This window comes from Leucopleurus acutus, assembly GCF_964270905.1.
Source record: "Leucopleurus acutus genome assembly, chromosome: 14".
NCBI classification, from domain to species: Eukaryota; Metazoa; Chordata; class Mammalia; order Artiodactyla; family Delphinidae; genus Leucopleurus; species Leucopleurus acutus.
In genome coordinates this window covers 53,286,005-53,304,528 of record NC_139156.1, presented here as the reverse complement: position 1 = coordinate 53,304,528, position 18,524 = coordinate 53,286,005, and the positions used below count along the sequence as shown (strand labels likewise).

At 48.0% G+C, this 18,524-nt stretch overlaps 1 protein-coding gene across 3 annotated transcripts in view; it reads left to right on the top strand.

The window, feature by feature from the left end:
- SH2D4B (SH2 domain containing 4B) overlaps positions 1-18,524 on the top strand; it is a gene marked incomplete at its 5' end in the record, with an annotated part of 79,509 nt that overhangs the window by 39,618 nt on the left and 21,367 nt on the right. For all 3 annotated transcript variants that reach the window (XM_082854092.1, XM_082854091.1, XM_082854090.1), the window contains 2 exons: positions 883-1,030; positions 14,356-14,572. In XM_082854092.1, coding sequence (XP_082710218.1) covers positions 883-1,030; positions 14,356-14,572 — 365 coding nt within the window. The remainder of the gene's footprint in view (positions 1-882; positions 1,031-14,355; positions 14,573-18,524) is intronic.

Below are 18,524 nucleotides of genomic sequence, written 5' to 3'. Positions count from 1 at the left end.
TGTAATTCTTAGAATTGGTGGAAATAGCACCCTATTTGGCGTTACAGTGAACTATATTTAGTTCTGCACCCATCTTTGATTTAACCACAAATTGTGATGTAAATCTATTGTGAGGGTAAAGGAGAGGAAAAGTATGGGTATGAACTTGTGTGGGAAATATAAGTGCTAAATACTCATGTACCAAAAAAGAAAGGTAGTAGTTAATGTCTAGAGTTGATAAATCAAGAATTAGCAGCATTATTCAGACACGGATGTAACCACACGAAGGAAAGCTAAAATAATCGAGGATGGTGACCTCTGGGCAGTAGATGAGGGCGGGGTAGGTTGGGGTGAAGTGGATTGGAGAATTGATGTTTTTTTTACAACACGCCTTTTGGCATATAATGCATGATTGACATGTATGTGCATGTTGCTTTGATTAAACAAAGGTAGAGGAAAATACACACACGGCCTTTTTGGAGCTTGAAAGCAGGACAATAACTGGAGATTTGGGGCCCCCAAACCTGCTCTCTCTCTGAAATATCTTCGCTGAAAATAAGGTTAAGATATAATCATATCCTGCTTAACTGGCCTCCAGGAAGACCAGGGGCCCCTCCCCATGCCTCCCCTCCCCTCTTCCCCCAGAATGGAAGTGTGACCAAGGGTGGCCCAAAGTCCTCTTACTATTGCAGAAAGCTTTAGAGTCTACAAATCGTTCACGTATTTCAGGCCACTTGGTCCTTACTGTGGCCTGAGTGGGTGTTAAGCATCGCCGTTTCAGGTGCGTAGAGACAGAGCCTGGAGGGGCGCCACTGGCCCACCTCTTCCCGTGGCAGCTCAGCCCTTCCCTGCCCGTGCCCTGTCACCGCCACCTAACGTCATCCTGTCCCCGTGGTATCTTAGAGGAAAGAGGAAGAGGAGAGGAAGCGAGGAGAAGAGCAGATTCGCCTCCAGGAAGAGCAGAGGGCGAAGGAACTCTACTGGACCCTGAAGCAGGCCCAGCTGCAGAGCCACCCCAGTGAGAAAGAGGAACGCGAGTGGGAAGAACAGCGTGAGTAGAGCTTGTCTCTTGGGGACTGGGGGGCCGGCCTGCCTTCTTCACCCACTCTCCTCCCACCTGTCTATTTGCTCAGCCATCATTCCAGTTCACTCAATCAGCCCAGAAGCCTTTGCCTGGGGTCAACCATGTGTGTGGTCCTGCTAAGGACCCAGGGGGTACGGGCTCCATCCTCAAGGAATTTACTTGCCTGTTGGGGAGGGTTCTTATACTAAAGAATAAAACCCTACATTTACTGAGTTACCAATATTTTTCTGACTCTGTGCTAAGCCCTGGGGATCCAGAGATGAGGGATCACGGTCCTTATCTTGGGGGAACTCACTGGCCAGACAGGAGATAGACGCACAGGCTAAGGGCTTTGAGGGAAAATGCACACGTTCTGTTGGGGCACATGGTGGCTATCCTGGTGCTGTTCCAGTTGAGTTATGAAGTGAGGCTTAATGGCGGTGTAGGGATAACAGACAAAGAAGCTGGAGAGGGCCCTTGGGAAGGAGTACCCAGAATGTGACAAAGAAATGTGGTGTGCTTAGGAATTTAGAGGTGTATGGGGTGACTCTTAAACCTGGAGCGTGTCAGGGGTGGTAAGAAGTTAGGTGGGAAAGAGAGGGTGGAGCCAGGTTTGAAGGGTGGTGTTTTAATATGTTCTTGAGATTTGCTTTAATCAGGTATGGTTAGACATTCAGACATGGAAATGACTGTCTTGCAGGAAGAAGTTTTTCCTCACAGATTCCTAGACATGGAGAGCATGGCATGCCGGGCAGGGCCACATGGGGAAGCACGAGGGTGAGTCAGGAGACAGAGGGAGCAAGGGGAAAAAGTGGGCAAGAGCCTTCACTGTGGTTTCTTTGGAAAAGGTAAGGTAGGGCAGGGTAAACAGGCTTAGGATTGGCTAGTATGAATAATTTCAGCAGGCTCTGGGGTCCAGGGGCTGCCTCTAGTTCTCTGATACCTGGCCCTGGGGTGATTACGGCAGATGGATAGATTGTGGAGTGTAAGAACTAGATAAAAGAGATGGTTGGAAGGTGGGCTTTGCATTGGTTAGTTTGCATTTGAAAGGCACGCTTGCCGTTGAGTCCTTTACTAGAATTGGCTAGCTCTTGGAGGGGCAGTCTCTGAAGGATCGGCAAGGCCCCAGATGTCAAAACTTCGAAAAATACAGAAAATAAAAAGGCATGATTAATATGGGTGGACACTGGAAGCTTCTAAAGGTGAGTGACATGCTTCAGGCTGGGTTTGGGAGTGAGAGGAACTCGGGCCACAGCAGGGAGAGCAGAGATGTGAGGTGCCTTCTGCTGGCCAGCATTCTGGTCCTCAGCACTTCTTAGTCATCTGCCAGATTCATTAAACAGACTTAAAAAAATTGAGATGTAATTCATGTACCATAAAATACATCCTTTAAAAGTGCTCAATCCAGTGGTTTCTAGTAGACTCACAGAGTTGTGCAACCATCACCACTATCTAATTCTAGAATATTTTCATCACCAGAGAAAGAAACTCTGCCCACTGGCTGTTACTTCCCCCCGCCCCCACACCCCTGGAAACCATTAATCTAATTTCTATCCCTATGGATTTGCCTGTGATGGATGTTTCATATAAATAGAATCATACATTATGTGACCTTTTGTGTCTGACTTCTTTCATTTAGCATGTTTTCAAGGTCCATCCACATTGTAGCATGGATCAGTCATTCATTCTTTTTTATGACTGAATAAAATTCTCATGTGTGCATACACCACATTTCTGTTTATCCATTTATCAGTTGATGGACATTTGGGTTGTTTCCACTTTTTGGCTATTATAGGTGATGTTGCTCTGAGTATTTGTGTATGTTTTTGTGTGAACATATATTTTCATTTCTCTTGGATATATATCCAGGAGTGGAATTTCTGGGTCATAGGATAACTCTATGTTTAACATTTTGAGAAACTGTCATACTGTTTTCCAAAGTGACTGTACCATTTTACATTTCTGCAAGCAGTGTGTGAGTGTTCCAAGTTCTTCATATCCTTGTCAGCACTTGTTTTTCGTGGTGTTTTGCTTTATAGCCATCCTAATGGGTAGAAAGTGCTACCTCATCGTGATTTTGATTTGCAGCTACCTAACGACTGCCACAAAAATACTGAGGATCATAAGAAACTATTATGAACAATTATATTCCAACAAATTAGATAACCTAGAAGAAATGAATAACTTTCTAGAAACATACAACCTACCAAGACCGAATCATGAAGAAATAGAAAATCTGAACCGTCCAGTTACTAATAAGAATATTGAATCATAAAGTTATATATGGATATTCAACCTCACAGGGGTCAGTGCCGCTGACCCCTCATTATTCATGGGTCAACTGTATTTCTTTTGACATTATAGAGGTGAGCTTTTTTGTAAAGTCTCTTTGCTTCTACTGAGAGTTTTGAGGAAAACTGGAAGGAAAAATTAATATCAGTCCCCAAATAGAAGATACCATGCCTGTTCAAAAGCAGGTTTTTCTATACAGCAGGAACCAGGAGATAACTGTGGGTGGCAGCCTTGGTGTAGAGGTGTCCTGTCTTCATGAATGAAATTACTTGCCAGGTTTAGGTGCTGCAAGGCATCGACTGGCTCCCTGTTTTGGTATGAACTCATGGCAAACTGTAGCGTTTGGGAGTTCAGGGGCCTGCCGATCTCTCAAAGGATGACCGTGACGTCTGCTATTGGAAAGGTCAAGCAACATTTTGATATTGATCTTGAATGTCCAGTCTCATGGGTTGGAATTTGGCCGATTGGAATTAGGCATATACGGTCTTGGTTTTTGCATGGGAATTCTTGTAATGCTTATAAATGAAAATGAAATCATTCAACCATCTTAAGTCAAACAAAAATAATAATAAAAGAAACATACTGGCCTTGGAAAAAAACAAAAAAAGAATGTTGAATCAGTCATAAAAAATCTGCCAACAGAGAAAAGTCCAGGAGCAGATGGCTTCACTGATGAATTCTACTGAACATTTAAAAAAGAATTAATACAAGTCTTTCTCAAAATATTCCAAAAAATTGAAGAGGAGGGAACACTTCCAAACTCATTTTAGGAGGCCAGCATCATCTCATACCAAAGCCAGATAGAGACAATACAAGCAAAGAAAATTACAAGCCAGTACCCTTGATAAACATAGATGCAAGAATCCTGTAATATTTTGCTACAGAATATTTGTACATTTGGAAAGGCCTCCTGGAGGAAATGGCATTTGGTTGGGGAAATGTGGGGAGGTAAATAAGGCGGGCAAGGGCATCGCAGCCGAGGGAACAGTTCTGAGCAAAAGCAAGGTCATAACGTGCATAGAACACGACACATGCTTTGATGTGGTTGCAGCCTGGGGTTCATGGTGGGTAATGATGGAAATGAGGCCAGAAAGATAAGATGGGCAAGAGCGAACGAAGAATTCATTTGTTTAAATTTGGAATGGATGAAGAGATGGGTGAAAAAAGAAGGCAGGACAAAATTTATACTGAAAAAAATAGTGAACGATCACAGAGTGAAGTCACACGAGACTACTGTGGTCTGGGGAAGGAGCAATGGGCTGGGAGCTCGGTCCTAGCTCTGCCACTTCCTGGTGTGTGACCTCGAGCAAGTTCTCGCTCTGCTCCGTTTCTCAGTTTCTTCATTTGTGAGCTGAGGGTAATCGCGGAGAGCTGAGGGTGAAATGAGAGGGAGGAAGCACAGGTGCTCTCTAAGTTGTGAAGGGCTGTCACCCACGAAGTGTCCCTCTTTTTTGTAGCTACACAATGAGATGGAAAGTTATGGGCTGGGCTGGTGTTTCATTGGTGATGGAGGATGGAAATCATTTGGCCCCAGTGCTGCCTGATTGCTAATTAATGTACTGTGTGGCAACCGAAAATGGAAAAACCTACCCTGAACAGAGAAAAGATGTGATCATTCAGGCCCATGATTTGGGTTCCTCATTTTATGCTTTCTTAAAGAACGATGAGCTAAACTCTGGAGGCTGTCATTCAAATCCAGCAAAGCCATTCTGCACTCAATTAACTTAATATGAAAGATATAGTGGGCCATTAATCTACTGGGAGCAGCAGTTTTTGATAAAACACCTAAATTAAATTCTCCAAGTTAGAAAAAAAGGGAATTGTTCCCTTTAATATCACTTGAATACAGAGTTAGTTATTCAGTTCAAACAGCGGAGCAGGCTCTGGCTTCTGAGAAGCTCTGAATATATCAGGCAGAAATTCACTTAATAATTTCTCAACTGTGAATTTGGTAGAGTGCGAGTTAGATAACCTTTAGTCATCCAGAGATTTAGAGATGAGCCGGCCTGACTTGGTTAACGGTATCATTTACAAAAATTGGAGCTGTGTGACTGTTCACTCCTCCCCTCCCTCTTTGAGCTGTGTGATCCCGGTTGTGGGCCCCCCTAACCCATAACTAGCACTCTAGTGTCGCACGCCTTGTGGGGTTTCGGTCAGAGCTGAGAAAATATGTGCTCGGGCCCGGTAGGGAGTCCAGTTATGCTGGTTCTGTTCTCTTCGCTCATAAAAGGGCATGTGCTCTGGAGTCTGGGTTTAAAGTCAGTGATTCGAAAATGCTGTGCGCTTGACACAGGCAGAGCTTGAAGGGGCCTGTGGAGATGGGGTGTGGGTCTGCCGACGGGGTGAGCAGAGAAGAGTTTTGGGCTTGAAGGAAAGCTGAAGGATAGCACGGAAGGATTTTTTTTCTCTCTGCTGACGGGATGGGAAATTGTGTAGTTGCTCCTTGGACGTAAGTTTGAACTGATCCCCAAACTCCAGGTGCCATGGATTTTTGGCTTTACAGCTCAGAATGATGCCAGCGTGAGTCCCCACATGCCTGATTCATGTCCTGCTCCCCTCTTGAACTACTCAGGAATCCCTGGGCGCTTTATATTGTCCCCAAAGTGAAGTCTTTCGGAGCTTCACGCTGGCATGGGGAGCGCTCTGGTCTTAAGGAACCCCTGAAGTTCCTCCTGGTGGCCACAGGGGGTCACTGTTGGCAGCAATCAGGATTGCAAGCAGAACAAGGATGGTTGACAGGCGATCTCAGAAGCCTCGGGGTGCAGGTAGAGACAGCCCCTTACTTTGGCCTTGTTTAGCTGTTGGTGAGCCTCACTGGGTTTCCCCGAGGCTCATCAGAGCTCACTGTCTTGGCACCAAACACGTCCTCTCCCCAGGTGACGGCTGCTCCAGCAGGTTGAGTCACCAGAGGCCTGTATGTATATCCTTCAGCATCCGGACCACCTGTTTCCCTTCTCCCAGGGCTCAGGAAACGTACCCTTCTCACGAACTTTCATTTTTCCCATTTCCCTGACAAGAGCTCCTGACTCTACCCAGCCCCCATTCTTACACCACTTCCCCACCTTTTGTGCCTTAATGGGGCTGGACCCATCCTAAAGGTGGTATTCCAGTCCCCTTATCTCACAGTCAACATGATCATAACAGCAACAATAGATAATATTTAATGAACCTCCTCCATTTGCCTGGAACTGTCCAAGCCCCATCTATGTACAATCTCATTGATGTCTCAAAGTAACCCTACGAGGCCCTCATTTTACAGATGAGGAAATAAAGTGTAGGTATAGTAATTCAAGTTGTCCAAGGTTCCCATGAAGCAGAAAATGGAGCAGAATTTAAACACATCTACACACATACACAATTTAAATCTTTATTGGTGCCTTTTCCTGTATATAGGATTATTCCCTAATTTTCAGAGACATTGTGCTATTCACCCAAGGGGTTACTACAAATTGATGTTGCTTTGAAGCGTTTGGTTTCTCGGCAGGCTGTAACTGGCTCATCTGAATTCTATTCAGCACTCTTTTCGATCTGGGCAGAGGTAGGGAGAACCATGGGCAAGTGCTCTAGAGACGGGTCTCATGAAGAGCAACAGTTAATGATCTTCCAGAACCTTGTGGCCCCTGGACCTTCCCCCCTGAATCCCATAGGCACCTCTCACTCCACACATCCAAAACTCCATCCTCCTCTCCCCCCACCTGCCTCATCACCTGACTGTCAGAGGCAGAAACTTGGCTGTCATTCCGGTCTCTCTTTTTTGCTCACTACCAATCCCCAAACCACCAAGTTGTAAAGATCTGACCTCCTCAGTGTTCTCTGAATTTACTCCCCTCCTTCCCATTGTCCTGACATTAACCCCATTGCTCTTTGCCTAGGTTTCTCGTTTCCAAGCCTCTATTCTTGTTCCTGTCAGATTCATTTCCAACACCATAGCCAAGTCAGTCTTTGAAAAGTGCGAACGGGCATCCTGCTCTCCTGCTTAAAGCCTTTCAGTGGCGTCCATCACCCTTTGGTAAAGCACTAAAATCAATTAGCCGGTATTTATTGGTCTCCTAAATGGCCTTTTCTGTTTCTGCATCTTCACCTCTTGTCCCCTCCCCACAGGAGCTTCCCCCCAGCCATTCTAAGAGGGATGCTCCAGCTCCCTCTTGCCTCTGGGCCTCTGCCCCTGAGCTTCCTCTGCCTAGGATAGCCTCTCCTTGGCCTCTCTTTGTTGAATCCTGTGTGTCCACCAGGCATCAGCTTCGATGTCCTTCTCCAGAGGATTTCTCTGCCTGGATGGGGTGCCCCTCCCCGGGGCCCCGCGGCACCCTGTGCACACCCCGCGCAGCTCCATTCACCATTTGCTGGCATGTTCCCTCCCCCAGGCAGTAAGCGCTCCAAGGGTGTGGGCTGCGTCTTGCCGGTTGCTCTATCCACACCCCCTAGCCAGGCAGCCAGCTGATAGGGTGACCTTGTGAAAATTAGAAAAAGGCACTGATCCTGTAAGACGCTACACTGCCGTCTACCAGGAAGTTGTTACATCTGGACATATCAATGATGGTCATGGGCGACAGCGCCCCCTGGAGTTGTGCAATGCACAGCTCGGGCCTGCACAGCATGGAGCTGGCACAGGGAGGCACTATACACACGTGCTGAATAAGTGTGTTTTTAGTGCCCGAATGTGTTAAAGTGTTAAAAACCCTGCCTCTTGCAATGACTAGCCTGGCCATACCTCTGGAGCTATGCAACTGCTCCCAGAGATGCTGCCAAGAGGAAACCCAACTCCTGCTGTTTCTCTTCAGCATTGGAGAACTGGGCAGGAGCCTGGGGCACAGGCAAGGACGTGATTCCAGAGCAGCCTGGCCGTTCTGGCAGCCCTTGGACGAAGCGGGGGGTGGTCTCTATTTTCCATGGAGGGAAAACTAAGACCCAGAGAGATGAAAACTTGTCCTGGGCTAGATAGAGAGTTAGGAGCAAAGTCAAGCAGAATGGTCAGCTGTCTCCCCACCCCCGAGCCTGGGACAGCTGAAACTCCCACTCTGGCATGGGTGTGGCTGGACTCCCCAGACTGTGGGACTTGGTTTCTTTTGCGCAGCAGGGCTGCAGGCCAGGCAGTCCTGGAGGGTGGTGTCTTAGCTCTGGGAGGTGGTCCCACGCTGGGCAGATGTGGGTGCATCCTCGTGCTAGGAGAGCAGAGATGGAAGGGATCTTTCCCCCTGATCTGCAGGTGAGAGAACGGAGGGATGGCAGCAGGGACACAGCTGGGGACATTTCTAGCTAATGGTGACACCCTGCTGTGCTCTGGCCTCTTCATTCTCAGCCTGGTGCTCCCCAAGCCAGAATGTCCTTTTGTTTTTTTCATTTTAATTGTGGTAGGGGACTTCCCTGGTGGTCCAGTGGTTAAGATTCCGTGCTCCCAATGCAGGGGCGCAGGTTTGATCCCTGGTCAGGGAATTAAGATCCCGCATCCTGTACGGCACGGCCCTCCCCCCACCCCCAAAAAGTAAAAAAACCCAATAAATTGTGGTAAAATATACAACTTAAAATTAACCATTTTTAGGTGTGTAGTTCAGTGGCATTCACAGTGTTGTGCTACCATGACCACCACCCACCTCCAACGTTGGTTATCTTCCCACACTGAAACTCTGTCCCCATTAAACTAAAACTCATTTCACCCTTCCTGTAGCCCCTGGCAGCCGCCACTTTCTACTCTGTGAATTTAACTACTCTAAGTGCAATAAGTGGAGTGTAAGTGAAATCATACAACGTTTGTCCTTTTGTGGCTGGCTGATTCACTTAGCATAATGTCTTTAAGATTCATCCATGTTGTAGCATGTGTCAGAATTTCCTCCCTTTTTGAAGGCTGGATACTGTTACTTGTATGTGTATCCTATATTTTCTTTATTTGTCCATCGATGGACATTTGGGTTATTTCCACCTTTTGGCTATTGTTAATCATGCTGTTATGAACATGGCTGTACAAATATTTGGTTGAATTCCTGCTTTCAATTCTTTTGGGTATCTATCCAGAATTGGCATTGCTGGATCATATGGTAATTGTATGTTTAATTTTTTATGGAATTGCTGTACTATTTTCCACAGCAGCTGCACCATTTCACATTCCCACCAACAACGCACAAGGGTTCCAATTTCTCCATGTCCTTGCCAATACTTGCTATTTTCATCTTTTTTTTATATTTAAAAATTTAAAAAATAATAGCTATCCAAATAGGTGTGAAGAGGAACCTTATTGTGGTTGGTCCATTTTTTCAGTCTCTAAATTCAGCTTTTCTTCTGGTCCTCAGTGTTCTCATGCTGCTCAGCTGTCTTTATGTATCTCTGAGAGATGAGATGGAGAAAGGAGGCCCTGGAACCCACCTTAGGAGTGGAGATGGCCGTGGCCCCCCTTTGTTCTGCATGCAGTGCAGGCCCTGGGAACTTGGGCTGTGGGAGGAAGCCGGTGACTCGGTTGGGGCCCTCGTCTCTGCAGTGCGTCCTCCGGGGACAAGGACTGTCTGATACTTGCTGCTTCAGGGCACAGATGCTTATGGTTGTTTTCAATGGGATAGAAGAAAAAACTTCAGATTCTGGCTGAGGGTTTCCATGGCAGAGTCATATGATACAGTTCGAATCTATCCTGGATTCAGAGAAGGAACAGAAGCAACCTTTTAAGATTTCAAAGCTTAATTTAGGGTAAGCTGGGAGTACCTGGCAGTCCAGTGGTTAGGACTCGGCACTTTCACTGCTGTGGCCCCGGGTTCAATCCCTGGTCGGGGAACTAAGATCTCGCACTGCTTGTAAACAGACCCAGAATTCATGTGACCGAGCATCAAGGGTGCCCCCTCCTGGACTGGCCAAGAATTGTTTATGGCTACATTTTGAACGTGGCAATGCCAGGGCTAATGAAAATAAAAGTTTTAGCTAACGCTTATCATGGTGCTTAAAAGGTACCTGACACAGGTCTAAGTGGTTTATATTATTAGCTCTTTTAACAACTCATAACAACTTTATGAGGTAGGGACTCTTATTATGTCCATTTTACTTTTGAGGAAACGGAGGCCCAGGGTGATTAAGTAACTTGTCCAGTGTCACACAGCTGGTAAATGAAGTTGAGATCTGAACCCAGGCAGCTAGGTTCCAGAATCAGGCTTTGGGAAATTTGAAGAAAGGATCAAGTTCAGAGGCCTGATTTAGTAAGACATTGCTTTAAAAAAAGTACTTCATAGTTTATAGAATTTTATGTTTCATTGAATCTTCATAGTAACTCAGTGTGGCAGACATTCATGTCATTCTCATTTTGACAGAGGTGTAAAGTGAGGCCTAGAGGCATAGAGCTTTCTTAAGAAAGCTGGCATGGGGTGTTGGTGAGGATGGGAGAAGAGGGAACCCTGTGCACTGTTGGTGGGAATATCAAATGGTGCAGCCGCTATGGCGAACAGTATGGAGGTTCCTCAAAAAATTAAAAATAAAGCTACCATATGACCCAGCAATCCCCCTTCTGGGTATATTTCCAAAGGAAATGAAATCAGGCTATTAAAGAGATATCTGTACTCCCGTGTTTATTGCAACATTATTCACAATAGCCAAGCTATAGAAATAACATGAACATCTGTCAACGGATGATTGGATAAAGACCACGGGAATGAAGGAAATCCTGCTGTTTGCAACAACAGACATGGACCTTCAGGGCATTGTGCTAACTGAAAAAAGTCAGAGAAAAATACTACACGATATCACCTATATGTGAAATCTAAAAAAGCCGAACTTGTAGAAACAGAGAGTAGAATGGTGGTTACCAGGGGCCGGGGGTGGCGGGGTATGAAGGGGGAGGTGGGGGGGAGTTAGGGAGATGTTGGTCAAAGGGTACAAACTTGCAGTTAGAAGATGAATAAATTCTGGGGATCTAATGCACAGCCTAGGGATTACAGTCAACAATACGTTATATGCTTCAAAGTTGCCGAGACTAGATCTTTTTTTTTTTTTTTGCGGTACGCGGGCCTCTCACTGTTGTGGCCTCTCCCGTTGCGGAGCACAGGCTCCGGATGCACAGGTTCAGTGGCCATGGCTCACAGGCCCAGCCGCTCCGCGGCATGTGGGATCTTCCCGGACCGGGGCACAAACCCGTGTCCCCCTGCATCGGCAGGCGGACTCTCAACCACTGCGCCACCAGAGAAGACCCGAGACTAGATCTTAAATGTTCTCACCACACAAAATTAACTATGGAACCTGACGGAAGTGTTAGCTAATGCTATGGTGGTAATCATTTTGTAATATTTTAAGTGTATCACATCAGCACATAGTACACCTTAAGCTTACATATGTCAAGTATGTCTCAAAAAAAGAACACGAGAAAAGAAAAGGACCCAAGAGAGCCCTCTCGGAGCTGCCGTTAACCTGTCTGACTCCACATCAGCCCCTGGGCGGCAGGGCTGGCTTCCTGTTGCAGCCTCAGCTGCATCCTCACCTCCAAGTGCCCTCCAGGCCTCTGCCTGGGCATCACGGTTGGTCTGAGTCGGTGGACACAGCTGCACAGGGGAGAGTTCGCAGAATGGTGGGGAGCTTGGTGGCGCCTGAACACAGAGTGTGGGCAGGAGCTCAGAGGCCCACTGGGCTGGGAAAGAAAGTGGGGCGGGCAGGATGCTCCCTAGGGGCCAAGGGGTTTGCCCTTTGTCCTGTGTGCATTGGGAGCCACTGAAGGCTTCTGAGGCAGACAGTGCCAAAACTAGAGCTGGCTTTTAGGAGGCTGGGTTTAGTCCCTCTGTGACCCACAGCTTGTGCACTCTCCTAGCCAAGTTCCAAAAATCTGTCTTCGTAGTTTGCATGTGACTTCCTTCTGTCACTGAGTGTGACTGTCTCTCAGGGGCTGTCAACACTCAAAGGTCACTGGCCCTTAGAGGGCACAAGCTTCTATGTTTAGTTTGTAGTCTAGTGACCGCAAAGCCTGTGCTGGGAAACCTGGCCTTGTTTGAGCCTGTGGTAGCAGGCACTATGGTGTTCTTAGTACCTAGAGTGGAAATATAGGGTTTTTTTTTCCCCTGGGGTGGATTCCTCCTTCTTTTTCTGGAAGAACTTCTATTGACCTTTCCAGACCCAGTGGAATGCTCCATCTCCTTTGGTGGCTCCTGGCTTCCTCATAGAATGTGAGTGCTACCGCCCCTAAACTCTGACAGTACTTGATCAGTCCCTGTTCTCCTTGTGCTAGAGATATTTATTTGTCTGATTTTCCCAGCTAGGCTCTGAGTGCCTTGAGGGAAGCGTCTGGTCTTTGCTGTCTCTATATCCAGTTCAGGGCCTGGCAGAGTTAAGTACTTAATTGGGCACAGTCATCCAAGCATATTATCACCTGCTGACTGATACATATGTATTCTAGGCACTAGAATGCATCAGTGAATAGACCAAAGAAAATTCCCCTCCTGCCCTGGAGCTCTCAGCTTATTAGCTCCTCTGCATGTGACTTCCACATCCATAAATACCTTCTGAGGGACAGACTTCCTGCTGCCTTCCTCAGATCTGGGGGATGTTATGTTTCGAGGGTGGACTTTGACAACTTGAGAAGGAGAAGCGCTTTCTTTCAGCATGAGGGCCATGTGCCTTGTATCCTCCAAATGCTAACAGAACACAGTTCTCTGACTGGTAGGTTGTAGGTGCTCGCTGCACAGGTATTGGATGGAGATTGGAGTAGAATTAGACTGTGGGTAAGATTTTACTCCCGGGGGGAGGGGGACCTGCTTGGGCCAGGGCAATCCCAGGTCTTGCACAACGAGAAGGACACGGCCAGCTCCACGAGTTCTCTACAAAAGGATTGGATTTTAGAGGCAGACAGGGGCCTGACACGATGCAATCAGACTACAAAATAATTGGTTTTAATTCTAGACCGTACCTGCGGCAGGTTTTGTCCCCTCTCTCGGCACTTTCGCAGCCCCAGGGCTCCCTTTCGAGTTTTAGAAGCAGGAACTTGTAGATGTCCACCCTGCCTTGAGGAATGTGAAAAGACAGAGGCCAGAGAGAGGGGCCTTGTGGCATTCTGGAACCTGTGGCGTGACACACCTGTCAAAGGATCCCCTCCCTTCCCTCCAACACACTCACCCACCAGCTGTCAAGGCCACAGGAAACCAAAGAGAAAGGGCACCGTAACTGGGACTCCAGAGTTTCCAACAACTCATCCTGTGGTAGCAGACAGGGTGGTTCCCGGCCAGGCTTGGCCACTGACCCAGCTGGGCAAGTCAGCGTCCTTCCTTGGAAAGCAGTTTCTACGTGAATGACATGAGGAGGTTGGATGGGATGGTCTTAAATGCTCTTGTGGCTTTTTGTAGGAAGGAGCAGGGGCGCTGGTGTCAGATACACCTGATTTTAAAATGGAAGGAAGCTTGAGAGGTGGGGTGGAGTGGTGTGGAGAGCTGCATGGGTTTCAGAGCCAGACACACCTGGGTTCCGACCCTGGCTCTGCCCCTTATTAGCTGTTTAACTTCGGACAAGTTGCTTAACCTCCCGGAGGCTGGGTTTCTGTGCAAACATAGTGATGTGCCCTCCTCCCTTGGTGGCTGGAGGAAGCGTCCATAATGCGATATTGCAGGGAGGGCCCGGAGCTCAGGGCTTGGCACAGAGAAAGCTGTCATCAGCATGGGTGGTGGCAGTGGTATTTGAGATGCTCACTACTTCAAGGTGGACAGGTGTCCTTGAGGCAGGGCACAGGGTTTGAGAAGCTGCTCTGAGCAGGGCACTCCAGGAAGAACTACACATGGAGGCGTAAATTTCCATCCAAAAGTTGCTTGCTCATTCTGGAACAGGGCCACGGGAACAGCTGGACCACCCCAAACTGTCATGAGTGTCTTTATCCCCACAGGGACAGGCTAACCCAGGGCTGCTGGCTCAGGTCGGGCCTGCCATTGCCGGGTGCCAAGCCTCCACGCAGCACACGTGGGTGCATCTGGATGAATCCTGGGATTCTGGGTGAGTCCCAGGGCTCCTGGCCATGTACTGGCTTGCTCAGTGCATGGCCTGGGCTGCGGGTCTGGGTGAACACGCTCTCTATTCCTTTCCAGTGCGTCGGTCCAAGGCGGCTGATGAGGAGAGAAGGCGCCGAGCCCAGCGCGCCCGGGACGAGTACCGGCGCCACTCCCTCCGCGCCATCCAGAAGGGCACGGTCGCTGGCCTCAGCTCCAGGTTCCGAGAGCTCGGCCAGAGCCACGAGCAGGAGGCGAGACTCTACCACCACCTCCTGGGCCCGGGGCCACCTTCACCCCTGGCCGTGCCTGGCAGGTGAGTCGCGGACCTCGCATCCCGCATCCGCATGCGCGGTGTGTCTGGGGGAGGGCCTCCGGCTGGGGCGTAGGGCACCAGGGATACGGTCCGGCTCTGCCTCCGACTTGCTGTTTAATTTGGGGCTAGTCATCTCCCCTCTGTTGGCCTCAGTGCCCTAGTCTGTGTAATGGGGCAGGAGTTGGGGAGAGGAGTCGGGGTTGGAGATTTCTACCAACTCTGGAGTTCTGGGAGGCTTCACCTCTTTGGGGTCTAGGATTCCTTTGAGAATCTAAAGAAAGCTGTGTACCCTCTTCTTTGCGAAATGCACATATGTAAATACCCCAAAACGTTTGCATATAATTTCAAGCTCTAAAAGATCCGTAGACCCCAGGTTAAGAACTTGTAATATAAGACCTCAAATGGGTTAAATGTGGCCCAGCAGCCCGGAAACAGAACTCGCTGCTGCTTTTTGTAACCGCAGGCAATGCTGGTGCATCCTGGGTTCTGATAGCCGGTTGCAGGTGAACGCAGTTGAGTGCAGGAGGGTCCTTACACGCTGGGCTGATGAGTGGTTTGGCAAGGGCGCTCAGGTGACTGACTGCCCATGATTGCTGGGACGGAGGATCAAGAGGTTGCCTGGAGCCTCTCGACCTGCCGCCTGTGCCCACCTCAGGCCAGCCCTAAGGTTGGTTCCCCTCCTCATTATTGCTGATTGTCTGCTGCCCGAGGGAGGGCTCAGAGGCTGGATGGTGAGTGCCTGCTGCTCCCTGAACCACAATAAACCTGCAGAAGAGTCCATTCAGCCCCAGATGACAGAGGGTTGTCTGGGTTTTGCTTTGACTGGGATTTAGGATTATTCATAAAACCCCCTCCCTCTCCCTGCAGCCTAGGGAGAACTGACATCTGCATTCCTTCCTTCCTTCCTTCCCTCCCTTCCTTTCCTCCTTCCTTGTCATTTATATGATTCACAAACCAGAAAGTTTAAAAAGATACATGGAGGAAAGGCTGACTCCCATCCTTGCCGTCCATCTACTCAGTTCCCTCTTCCCCGCACAGGGAACCACTGTTCTTAGTTTATGTGTCCTCCCAGTTCGTTTTTGCAACTGCCAAGGTGAAAAGTTGTATCTCCTTTTTTTTTTTTTTTTTTGCATAAAAGTTTGCCTATCATACACATGGTTCTGCATCTTGATTTTTTTTCCATTTAACTATAATTTTTGGAGGTCTTTACATATCGATTCTTACCTGATTATTTTTATTTAGTTTTCTTTTTACAGCTGCATAGTATTCCACTGCCTGGCTGTGCTCTAATTTATTTTTCAAAACCTCTATTAATGGGCATTGGTGTTGTTTGAAATCTTTGGTTATTACCAACAGTGCCCTTAATGAGTAACCTTGTAGACACGCAACTATTATCTACAAGAGAGATTCCCAAAAGTGGGACCACTGGGTTAGGGCTACATGCACTTATAGTATTGATAGTTCTCATCAACTTGCCCTCCACAGGGGTGGTACCAATGCACACTCTCATCCTTTAGCCTTGCCAACAGTGCGTTGTCAGACTTTTGTTTTGTGTGAGACATAATATCTCAGTGAAAATTTAAATTTGCATTTCTGTTTATGTGTGAGATGAAGTATTTTGTATATGTTTAAGGGCCTTTGGTATTTCTCTATCTGTCTGTTCATTTCCCTTCCTGCCTCTTCATTGTGTTATTGGTCTTTTCGCCATCTGTTTCTAGGAACTCCTTAAATATTACGGAAAATATTAGGGATGCTTTTCTTTGTGATAAACATTTTTTCCCCTCAATTTGTCATTTGTCTTTTATGATGATGTTTTCTGTCATGTGGGAGTTCTTTATTTTAATGAGGTCAGATTTTCTTTTATGTTTCCTGGATTTGGAGACATAGTTAGAAAAGCCTTCTTCCTCTTGTGCTTTTTTTTTTTTAAAGGAGACGTATAATTTGTCCTTCAGGCCCAGAAGACAGAACTGCATGAACTGTGTTGCAGTCTGGCTCCAGGCTCGCTGTGTGTGGCTGTCAGTAGAGGAGAAGAAGTGACAGCCACAGTGTGCCGCCTTGGGTGGAGCAGGGGGACCAGGGACCATGCAGATGGAGCGGCAGACCCAGGCACCAGAAGCCATGCCTCAGCCTCCTTCCTGTGGCTGCCCCATGGAACAGGTCCCCGTGGCCTCACTGCCCTCAGCACTGTGGTGCTGGCACCGGCGGCCAGCCCACGCTTGCCCGGTTATGCTGGGGGCAGACACGTTGTTGATGGGAGAGAGTTCCAGGTGCAGGAGTGAGGCTTCTGGCCAGGTGGCCTCTTGGAGCACTTGGTCCTGGCATTTATATTCTGGGGAATCAGATTCTCTGCTTAGAAACAGAGGGACAAGAGTGAACGAATTTTCCTTGCTGTTATTTATAACCTCCTCTTGCCTTCTAAGGAGAATGAGTCCTAGAAACCAGAGGCTATTTCTTCCCCCTGAGCACACTTATTTATTGGGGAATGCAAGTGTGAAGGAAGAGGCTGGGGCAGGGCTGCAGTGTGCCGCTTCATAAAGAGGAAGAGCACCTGAGGTTCCTGAGAAGAGGGAAATCCTCAAGGGCGGATACAGAGGAGCAAAGCTGGTTGGAGGGGGTGTTAATAAAAAGCCTGCAGAGGTGGCAGCGGGAAACAAGGGGTTTGGAGAACAGACTCCACTGATGACGGCTTCAGGCTGTTCAATGGAACCTCACCCTCTGTCTTATTGCATCTTTTCTAAAATCTACAGTGTTCACTACTGTGTGTGTGTGTGTGTGTGGATTCATCTTAGGGCAGGTAAAAATAGGGGCTCCTTCTGGGGTTTGCCAGGAAGTGCTGGGCTCAGCATCGAAGTGTTGGTTGGTGCAGGGGAAATGCAAAGACTTGGGGACATCGTGCTGGTGTTTATTTCATAAGAGACGACGACAGCGGTGGTGAATTCTAAATGCCAGTGCTGTGAGGCGGACAGACAGCAGTGACAGTGTGAACCTGTGCCAGGTTGCTGTCACTCAGGGGGAAGGGTGAGAAAGCTGTGGTTGTTCATGCTGGGCCCAAAGTCTGCTGAAGCTCTGTTTTCATCCCACACAGCAGTGCCATGTGATCTTGCTGCATATCACCTCAGCACACAGGGGTGTGTGTTGTTACGGGGAATGTGCTGTCAAACCCTTACTGGGCTTCATGTCAGTGGGTCTCACGTGGCCCCGTCTCTGTATACGTTCAGGAGCCACAGTATAACAATTAAAATCTGGGCTTACTTATGAGAAAATATCAAAAAGCAGCTAATTTATTACTCAGACCTTCTTCAGGTGCCCCTCTTCATCTCCCTCCCAGGATCTTCAATTCCACACCTGCTTCTCCATCAAAAGTCAGCCCGTGCAGCGACTCTTTCCTCCCCTCTCCCTTTCCTCTGTCCTTTTCCCTCTTACTTCTTGGTGGTGAAGCTCAGCCGTTTCCAGAGCAGATTGAGGCTGTTCACTGTCCTGGTTCTGCCTCATAAAACATGGAAGGCTAGCTGGCCAAGCCAGGTGTCCCCGTAGACGGCAGCGGTGGGTGAGACGGGGAGGGGCAAAACGAGAGTTCTCTTCAGTGTGGGTTTGGGGAGGGCGGAGGACACGCACATGTGAATAATTTTGCTCCGATTACATTACGATCCTTCTTCATAGACGCTGCTGTTTACGCCCTGGCCATTCTAGAGGGCAAATATGCCTTTTCTCTCCCTCTGACATCCCCTCCTATCCTACTTCGCACTCGCACCTGCGTGGCTTTTTTTCAAACTAAGTGACAACAGTTTTCTTTTGGGGAAAACAATAACAGCTGGTACATTATGACCTGCAAAGCGCCTTCAAGTACCTGGACTCATTTAATCCTGTCCACAGGCGTGAGTGTGGGCGTCGGGACTGTTCACGCTCACAGTGGTCTCCCCCACTCCCTCCCCCTCCTTCCTTCCCCTCTCGC